Source organism: Solanum stenotomum, chromosome 2, assembly GCF_019186545.1.
Source record: "Solanum stenotomum isolate F172 chromosome 2, ASM1918654v1, whole genome shotgun sequence".
NCBI classification, from domain to species: domain Eukaryota; kingdom Viridiplantae; phylum Streptophyta; class Magnoliopsida; order Solanales; family Solanaceae; genus Solanum; species Solanum stenotomum.
The window spans coordinates 2,443,437-2,454,002 of NC_064283.1; the positions used below are offsets into that span (position 1 = coordinate 2,443,437).

Sequence of the window (10,566 nt, forward strand, 5' to 3'; positions counted from 1 at the left end):
ATATTACGGGAAAATATAATGATATTACGGGAAAATCTTATGTTATTATATGTGTTTGGTACGATAAAAGTCATTTTGCGTAGTGCTTTGTTAGTGTTACTGATTGGAAAGTGGTTTTCGAAAGAAGACATAGTTATTGAAAATTAATAATAATATCAGTAAATTGGAGATTGTTCTGATAAAAAAAATTGCCAATAATATATGTGTTAGTTGAAGCGAGTAATATGAAGTTAAAAGTTATGATTTTTTCTTAGTCCAATCAAAAATGTCGTTAAGGAAAAACATGGCTTCTTCATAATAAGTTGGATAAAATATTTATGAATTAAACACGAAAAATATACGCTAGTTACTAGCACATAATTAGAACTCAAAAAAAAGTCCTATTTTGTCTTTGAGTTTGAACTCAATGAAAGACTCCTTGAGTAGTTGAGTTCATAGTTTCATTTCACTTGTTAAAAATTTTAAACTTTTTTCACTTTAATGTGAGATAATTTTTGTTTAAGTTTTATGTCTGTTTTAAAAAGTGGTTATTTTTCAATTATATTTTAAAAATGACTAAATATTCATCGACGGTCTCAAAACTAGTTATCCCACCTAATTTTCATGGAATGTCGTGGTACTTGAATCCAAATTATCATAAAAGAACAAAAGAAAAATACAAGAGAGAGAATTTTTTTTATGTCACACTCAAGAAACTATACATAAAATAATGTTTTTGAGACCATTTCCTCTAGAGGGAATTTCTATGTAGCTTTCACATTACCTCACTCAGATTTGGTCTGTCACAGAACTCCTGATATAAGGGGAAAATAGTTTTATATATTAAATAGGTTTACACCGTCCGAGTAATTATTTAATTTACACAGTTAAGCCATTCAAAAGATATCTACATATGAATTTTCTTAAAATGTGAGATTGAATTCTTAAATATAAAATATGTTACCTGGTAAATATGACCTGATGATGTAAAATTGTTTATACCGACTTATATTACTTAAATTCTTTATTAAAAGATTTGCCTACTGTCAGCTGACCAAAGCCGGCCATTTCTCCCTCAATTTTCTTCTATAAAACAATCTCAAATTCTTGAACTCCAAACTCCTTGGGCATGGCTAATCGGTACTGAACATTCCGCCTGTAATTGTACCAACGCCCATAGCAACAGCATATTTTGGTTCGAGCAACAATTTTTTCATTACTTTCTACTATTTTGTTGTAGTTATTGTCAACGTTTTTCTTTGTCATCTTTTTCTTGAGTTGACGGTTTATCAAAAACAGTCTCTCTCTGCCTCTCAAGATAAGGGTAAGGTTTGCATACACTCTACCTAGCCCAGATCTCACTTGTGGAATTACACTAAGTACGTTGTTGTTGTTGTTGTGCACTCATCTCATTTGTTACCAAAAGAATTGCATTTTTCATCACTTAGATATGACAAGGAGATTTAAACTCAAGCTCTCTATGCCTTCTTTTCGCTTTTGTCGATCCAAAAAAGCTTCTTTTTTGCCTAAAAGTCCAATGCCACTTTCACAATACAAATTCCCCCCTACCAATATTCTTGATAATTCCCCTGTTCCAGTACCTCCCTCAACCCCACATCACCCTTACATACTCAGAAAAGCTCACAACTTGGCAAGTAAAACATACAATTCGCCGAGTTCTGAATATTCTGATCATGACAACAACAACATGAGAAGGGGGGAAAGTAGAAAAAGTAGGTTGAATATGAGTTTTTCCTCTGTTGATAGTGGCTGGTTCAGTTTCAGTAGTGAATGTTGTGATGAGAAGCCTAATGATGAAACTGAAAGCTTTATTTCTTCTCCAAGTTTTGAATCATCATTCGATGTGGATCATGGACATGATCCTTTATCCGGGATCAGAAGGAAGAAAAATAATACTAACACAAAAGTAAGGAGGCTTAGACGTTACCTTTCAAATAGTTTTAAAGATTCTATGATGCCATGTATGGCTGATGGAAAAGTGAATGAGAGTTTTGCTATAGTGAAAAGATCAGCAGATCCTTACGACGATTTCAAGAAATCAATGAAGGAAATGATATTGGAGAAAGAGATGTTTGAAGCAGAGGATTTAGAGCAACTTTTACTTTGTTTTCTTAGTCTCAATTCAAGACACCATCATGCAATTATTGTGGAAGCTTTCACTGAGATTTGGGAGGAGTTGTTTGGTAAATCTTCAAAGTCTATGGATTTAAAGCTTCCAAGATTTCAATGAACAATTATACTTAGCATCATATTGGTTCAAATTCAACATTCAAAACCTATATAAGGAGCATCACATCACATGTCATTTTTTCATTTGTTTCATCATAATTTTTATATGCTCTTGTAATCTGGTTATTGTGTTTTGCTATGTCTTTTTATATTACTCCATTTCAATTGGTTTGGTTTACCTTCCTTTTGAGTTCGTTTCAAAAAGAAATGTTTCCTTCCTTTTTCAACAACTCTATTATTTTTACTTTCTACATGACATGTTTTAGTTAGTAGTTTTGCCAAACACCTTTCCATCACATCTGGACAGTCTATTATTGAGATAGCAATGATGTGAACACCAATTGAGAAGTGCATTTGGAGACTTGGCTTACAGTAGTTTTAGATAGCAGAATATTATCTCAAAATGTAGTATTAGGAAAAATTAATATTTCATCGTTGCATTATTGGACACAATCAATCAGGAAGATGCACAATAATCTATCATACAACAAAATATTGAGATATCTCCAGAAGATGATAGTTGAGGCCTCATATGTCGTCTTCTTGTACACTATCAGATTCCAAAGTTGGATCGGTATCCTCAAAATAGTTGAAATGACAGAGCATACCACCAGCTTCATCAGCAAAAGAAATTTTCCTCCCCTCTCTATGGACTGAGTTCTTGGAATCAGTCGCACCATTTTGAGTCAATTTCTACATCACAGAAAAAATTTCAGAAAAATAAATTTGACTTAATGAGTCATGAAGTTCATATTTTAATGTTAAAGAAGTTTGAAGAGCAACTATGAATTATACAGAAAATGGAAGGCACCAACCATGATTTTACAGAATCTGGTGCAGTCCCTAGTCATCATGGACAACCACTTTCGTGTTGTCTCTTCAACTTTCGTAGCACCTTTTATGGCATTCTTCACCTGTCAAACATAAGATACTAGCACTTGAGAACAATACAATTACATGCAGAGTAACTCATCTAAGCAAAAGTCATTCTAGTATAATCATTTCACATGGAAATGAAAATAGCACATCCTCTTGTAATTCTTAGAATTTTTCCCTGTCTGTCAAATGCCATTTCATGTTAATGACCATTACTTATAAAACCAAAATAAAGACCAAATTGATATGTTTTCAGTTGTTAGATGAGGTATTGGAAAATCAAAACATCAATATTACTTAAGATTTTAAGAAAACATCACTTGCTATATCAGACATATAACAGGTTAGCTGTGATCTATTCTTTGGTTGTTTAACTCGAGAATTATCACCTCCAATATATCAGTATATCTGGAATAACATACCTCATCAGCATCATTTTTCAAAGAACTGGTTCGATATGCTTCAAAGAGTAATTTGTCTTCTACCATATCCTTCATGGACTTCAATTCATTCATAAGCTTCGATGCTAGAGATTCAATATCATGCATCTGCCGCTGTGAAAATGCTATAGCACTTTCTGAACAACGTTTAATTGAGGTGCACCCAGTGCTAAGCTGAGGTAAAGAACGAGATAGACGAGGACCTTCTAGATTGCCCTTCAAAGGACTACTTCGTTTTACTAGATTGCCTTTTGGAGGGGAACTTCGTTTTCCAATCTTCAATCTCCTAGAGATCTGCTTGGGGCCTATAAAAACTTTAGCCTGATTAGGCCGTGGAGATCGTTCAGAATCTTTACTTGTGCTAGCATCAGCTAGGCATGATCTTTCAGAATCCTCATGTCCCGCAAAAGTGAGTTTTTCTTTACATTCTGAAATAGTATGACCATGAAAAAACAAGTCAGCTAGATTTCCGAGATGGTTCAGAACATTTAGGAAAACAAATATATTATCTTATTACAGACATTTCAAAAGGACAACAACATGAAGAATCTCATTCTATTGAATAATTGGGGTTTAAGTCCAGCTTAGCATCTTTGGTAGATAAATGAGTTAGAAAGGATATTAATCCTTTCAAGGTAGAAGTATGATGTTACGGTTTATTCCGCAGATACATTCAACAAGATAGTTCACTTGGTCTGGTAAATAAAAAACTACCTTACTAGTTTCTTCATTTTGCAGGATACATAACTAAAATCAGTTTTAAAATTTTATGTAATGCTAGAATAGAAAGAAGGAACAGTAAAAACACAAGTCTGACAACAAGGAGCTGTTTTTCTGCTTTTAAAAAACAATCTTTAATATGCCGTTATCTTCATTTACCAGCACATAAAAGCTGGCCGACTATTGACTTACACACTAAACTGATTTTGTCTGATTTACTGAACATCAAAAACAGCAGAACTGAAAACCCCATCTGTTTCTCAAATTTCTGGTAATCGGTTCCTGGGTTTAACCAAAGAAGCAACCACCAGAATGCTTAAAACCATACAGGTTAAATGAACTTTGAATTAACTTGAAGCACTGTGAGTTGTTTCTCTAATGATAGGTTTATCCTAAAGGAAATTTGAAGCAACATATAAACTGTGATTGTATTGCAATGCATGTACCATAAACGTCAATTGAATTATATAGGAAGTGGATAAAACACAGAATTGATCCAACATATGATTGGAAACCCTATTTTCATCTATGACTTACTGTAGTTCTCCAGGTCATCAATTAAGTCTATGGAGTTCATAGCCAAACAAAGTCGCTCTTGAGAGGATGGAGAAATAGCCTGCATAAGAATATATTGTTTAAGACACTTCACGAAATAAAAATAAAGCAATCTATCTTCAGCAAACACCCCTAACCTTTCGTGTAGAAAGAAGTCTCTCAGGAGGCGGTGACAGCTCTGGTGTTGAGATCTGATCAACAACATCCGGAGGTGGACTGCTTAACGTCATATTTTTTTCTTCAGAAATACTTGAATATTTCAGTGGCTGATTTTCATCACCCAAACAATTTCCTGAAATCAAACTAGTTGCTGCATCAGTAAAGCAAGAATCTGTTCGCTGCTCCTTGTCATCAATTTTGTCCAAGGATGGCAAACAATTGTCACTGCCTGAGCAAGTTTGAAAATTCCACGATGAGATGCAATTGTCATCAGGGCCATCGACTGAACTAATATTCTGATCTGAGAGCAAAACTTCCTTATCTCTATCTCCAAACATGCAAACATCATCTGCACAATGAAGACTGGCAGTGATAGTGCTGCTAGGTACCGTTGCGGCAGGAACATGAAACACAACAATATTGGGTTTCTGATCAGAAATCTCGACTGTATCAGAACAATTCATCAGGCAGTCAGAACAATTAATCAGGCAGTCATACATGTCTAGACTCTGATCATTTGCTGCTGCTACTGTTTCCATAGACCTTGCTGGAGCAAACAACTCTTTTTGACTGTTCTCTCCATTACATCCGTCCTCCTGATTATTTACCTCTGCAGGCACTTCACTAGCTGAGAAAACATAATTAGATTCCACATGTTCCGAGTTATCACTGGAAATCTGGTTAAGAGTACAAAGCTGCTGTTCTTCAGCAAACAAAACTGGTTTGTTTTCCTCAGAGTCAACAACATTTGGAAATTCACTGCATGTAATTGTAACGGGTTCCAGTTTGCTAACCATCTGGATATTAGAGGAGCAATTGGAGGAATCTGAGCTTTGACACACTGAGAACTCAGATTCAGAAGTGTCAGCTATGGGTTCTGCCACTTCAGGCAAAACACTTCTGAGCTGCTGAGAAATTTCAGGCTCAAAAACCTCTTCAAGTTTAACTGATACAGGCTCTTTTGGAGATGCAAAGAGATTCCTGTTGGTGCACCTTCTTTTACCATTTACTTTTTTGAATTTCCCCGATTTCAAATGACTAAGGGGTACTTTTAGATCATCATCTTCGTCTGGGAGATAACATCCGTTAGGCTGCTTCAGACAGGTCATACTAGAACTTGGAGTAGCAAGTTTCCTTTTCTTGGATTTGCATTTATTCTTCAGTTGTTTCAGTGTTATCTCTCCAAAATCACAATCATCTGACTTATCATCTGACTGAATATTCACTTCATGATTAGCACAGCCACCAAATATGTTATCTTCAGGTTCTACTGCTTGTAATGTTCTGTCTACCACCTGCAGACATTCGCTTTCACACTGAATATTTTCAGTATCATAGATGTCTTTTAACTTCTTGAACATTAAGGCTGGCTTTCCATGAGAATCTACATTAGGGACTTCTACTGTCAAACCTCTCCTCCTAACCTGGATAAAGTGCAAGTTGTTGCAACTTCTTTGATCCATTGTCTAACAGGCTTGACTCAAGTTCATGAACTGTTGGTGAAACTGCAAATGCCCTCGAAGGGATAGAATATAGCACAAGTCCTTTATAACTCCAAGATGTCACACCAGTCCTCCATAAACTGCAGAAGAAAGAAACCTTAAGCCACAAGTAGAGTAGCAAGAAAGCAAAGATGGAATCAATGAACGTTTCCACTTAATTGGCATTACAGCTTACAATTTTATTGAGGTAACCTCTATTGGGTCCAAATCCTATTTTGGGATGTCTTAAAACTCAAACACTTCAAAAAATTATCTCTATTTTCTCTTTTACAATGCAGGAAAAAATAGAAAACAAAAAGAAGTATGTCGGAATACATGGAGAAAAATTAACACATTTACACAAAATACAATGACGAAGAGTAGTTTAACAAACAGTAGAACTGTAATAAGAAACAATGGTATGCATTCCACAAAGTTGTTAGACCAGATATCGACCTACTTCCAGAATTAAAAGGGGAATGCTGCTACCCTTACCAAAAGTTTTCACCAATTTTAACAGAATTTTTGGTTAGTAGTGTCAATGAGGTGAGGTCCAAAATTAATCAACCCAAGTTTTTACATAAAGAAAAAATTTCTTAGCTCAATATTTCAATTTGCTTGAGCTGAATTAGGAAGACAAAAAAACGATAGCAAACTTTCACAGCCAGTAAACTACAGAAAAGCATAATTAACAGCACACGGATGAGCAAATGGCATTTGAATAAAACCATAGTGAGAGCAGGAAGTGGCAGAAGAAACCATGGGGGGGATTTATAGTGTGGAACAATGAGAAGATTTGGAACTTATGCAATGCCAATTGCTTATCAAAATTATGGCATGTCGGTAACATGCTAACATACAAAGTCTCCGAAACAAGTTTCTATCTAACAATCTTATATGCTTTGTCTTGACAAGACTGAGAGATAATATTCCTTGCCTCAAGCAAGATCTGAAATAGAGTACTGGGATATCATTTACCCTATAAACTAAGCTATTACTATCACAAATTAATCACTTAAAACAGCTTTTTTACAACAAGTGAATTAATTCAGTCATATGTTTTCCAAAGAAAAACAAATGCATTTATATAAAAACAATTCATTTAACATATACTCGAAAATCGCAACACATTTTTTCCAATCAATAAACTGGATCCATCAATTCATATACTCTTGAGAAACAATAAATTAACAGCTACAACTCAAAGATACAGATATATATACAGTCTTCATAAATGGCATGAGTAGAAAATGGAAATGGAGGCGCCTAAAAATCCCTATAACCCTAAAATTTGCAATAAATTTCCCGTTTTCTTAAAATTGTACAACTCACTCAATCCGAGTGTCAAAATTCTATAATTAGAAACAATTTAACTTTACAACATTTTGCACTTCTTAAATGATTTATAACCACACAAATGATACATGACTGTTTTACAGCACAAATTTCAAATGGCGGCGACACATTAATTGGGACGGAACGATTAATAAACAAAGAATGCAGTAACAGAAGCACAGATCAACATCTCCAGCTGTTTTCTCTCAAAATCTACCAATAAACAACGAACGCAGTAACAGAAAGACAAAATCAACAGATTCAGAATACAGATCTGAGATTAAAAAAAAAAAATATATATATATATATATATATATATAGCAAATTCAGCTCACCTAATTCAGAATCGTTTGGTTTCGCCGGTAGATTTAGATTCAAGAGTAAATGGAGAAAGTTGAGAAGAAAAAATGGAGGGTAAAGATTTCCCGGGAAATTAGTGATTTATATGGATATTGGTGAGATGTGAAATGGCGCCAACAATATTGGCGGGAACTAGGGCTTTGTGTTCTTGACATTGGGCTTAAAAAATGCCGCTGACTGGGTCCTATCTGTTTTATTTTGGTATAATAGCAGTTTTGGTCCCCCGAGTTATGGGTAAGTTTTGCTTTTGGTCCTTCTGATACATGATTTACTATATTTAACCCTTAAAGTAATTCAAATATAAACTCTTAGTCCTTCTATACATAAAAATGTGTGTTATGTTTAATTTAACTATTTATGGATACTATCAAATATGACATAACACAGACAAATGTATAATATATAAACATGACCCTTAACTTGGCTTCAACTGACAACTATACCCTCCAACTTTGGATGTGCACAAATAGACACTTAAACTTGTATAAAATTGAACAAGCAAACACATGTATCCTACATGACATAATACACAAAGGATGCCATGTAGGACACAAAATTGCCATGTAGGGTGCGACGTAGGACGAAAGTGTTTATTTGTTCAATTTTGTACAAGTTTCACCGCTTACTTGTGCACACCCAAAGTTAAAGACCATAATTGTCAAATGAAGCTAGGTTAAAGGTCATGTTTATGTATTATGTCTTTAATATAATATGTGAATAATTAAGCATTAGAATAATTAATACAATAATAACAATAATATATTCAGAGAAAAAAGTAATATTCATGGTGAAATTATAAGTATTCATAAGCAAAGGGATCATATTGATATCTTTTTCATTGGTATGTGAACTTTATAAATATACTCCCTTTGTTTATTTTAGGAATAACAAACATAAAAATTATATTTGCGCTTTATAGCAATTTATATAAATCGGACGTCTGCGTCTTTGAAAATTGTGCTTGTAGATGCATATGTTTTTTGTGTTAGGCTAGAGTGGCGAGCGATATTGGGAGAGGAAGGGAAGAGGCGAGCGAGAGAGGGCAAAAAGTGGAAAGAACTGAATTGTATATATGTAACTACTATGTATGTATATGTATCAATGATTGCGTTTGTATATCTACATAAAATTTGAATTTGAATACAATTGAATTGAGTTAAAATATTTATATTTGTATTTGTATTTGTATATCAAAATTATTTATCGCTTTATATAAACACAAATTATACATTGTATTTGTATAATTTGTGTTTGTATAAAGTGAGAGACATATAAAGTCAAAAGAGAACTGTGCATTAAAAGATTTGTATTATTATAATTATAAGTGTATAGGTCAGAGAGATGTGTATTGATATATATGTTCTCTCTCGCTTTATACAAATACAAACACAATTTATACATTTGTGTTTGTATAAAGTGAGAGAGGTGATTGAGAGAACCGAGAGTGGCAAGCGAGATTTAGGGGAGAGAGGCGAATGACAATGTGTTTGTTGCGAATTTGAATTAAATGAAACTATAGCTATAACATTTATTTTGAATTAATAGTTTGTTATAATGCACAATTTTCCCTTGTTTTTATTTGTCTAGTTTAGATGATGTGTGCCAATGGAGATTGACATCAGTATTTTATTACAATATTCATATAAAATAATATTAATTTGGTCTTTTTAAAAAAGGGAAAAATGACAAATATACCTTTGAACTATCGTAAATGGTATCTAGATACCATTCGTTATATTTTTAGGACAGTGATGACCCTACCGTCCAAATTTTGGATTGTATATACCCTTTGAACTAACGGAGAGACACGTGTCAAAATCTTAACGACCTATCCAAAATTTATTTATTTTTTATCCCTATTTTAAAAAAAACACTTGAATATTTATAACCCAAAACCACCCCCACAAAAAAAAAAATCCTAAGTAAACTCCAATTTCTTCATTATTCCACCAACCATCAGCAACCAATTAACACCCCATCGAACCCACACCGGAACTCCACCACACCGCCGTGACTCAACTTCTCCAATGAAGCTCCACAACAAAACCACCTCTAATTGCTACTAAAATTAACCTTTTTCGCTTTGGGCGAAATTAACGATGCAGTGACCCTTCGACCATCATGAACCTGCCTCTCCTTTATCGTTGCGCCAATAGTACCGGCGAATAGTATCAAAAAGCTTCGAATGAATTAACAATCGCAAAAATTATAACCTTTTTTTCCTTATTGAAATTCGAAGTTATAAACATCTGGGTGTTGTCAATTTTGGTAGTTGGTGATGATTTTCAATTAAAACCTCTCACTAATACCTCACGAGTTCAAAAAAAACTGATGAATCTCTTTGTCCTTTCTCTCATCTTTCCCCCCTATCCTTTTTGAAATTAAGCATATTGTTATTGACTTACATTTGT

The 10,566-nt window shown here is 34.0% G+C and overlaps 2 protein-coding genes across 4 annotated transcripts; one reads left to right on the top strand and one right to left on the bottom strand.

Moving 5' to 3' along the window:
* Positions 1–1,429: 1,429 nt before the first annotated feature.
* On the top strand, positions 1,430–2,236 carry LOC125856625 (transcription repressor OFP7-like). Its single transcript, XM_049536212.1, has one exon. The coding sequence runs from the start codon at positions 1,430–1,432 to the stop codon at positions 2,228–2,230; it is 801 nt and encodes a 266-aa protein (XP_049392169.1). The 3' UTR covers positions 2,231–2,236.
* A 342-nt stretch (positions 2,237–2,578) lies between these two features.
* Positions 2,579–8,296, bottom strand: LOC125856494 (uncharacterized). Of its 3 annotated transcripts, XM_049536055.1 has the most exons (8): positions 8,131–8,294; positions 6,404–6,561; positions 5,478–6,274; positions 4,958–5,342; positions 4,803–4,881; positions 3,528–3,973; positions 3,045–3,143; positions 2,581–2,922 (listed from the first exon to the last, which is right to left on the bottom strand). In XM_049536055.1, the coding sequence occupies exons 2-8, from the start codon at positions 6,440–6,442 to the stop codon at positions 2,758–2,760; spliced, it is 2,010 nt and encodes a 669-aa protein (XP_049392012.1). In that variant the 5' UTR covers positions 6,443–6,561; positions 8,131–8,294; the 3' UTR covers positions 2,581–2,757. The 3 variants fall into 3 exon arrangements, with proteins under 3 accessions (XP_049392010.1, XP_049392011.1, XP_049392012.1); XM_049536054.1 differs by having other exon boundaries at positions 2,580–2,922; positions 5,478–6,561; positions 8,131–8,296; XM_049536053.1 differs by having other exon boundaries at positions 2,579–2,922; positions 4,958–6,561; positions 8,131–8,296.
* Positions 8,297–10,566: the final 2,270 nt, after the last annotated feature.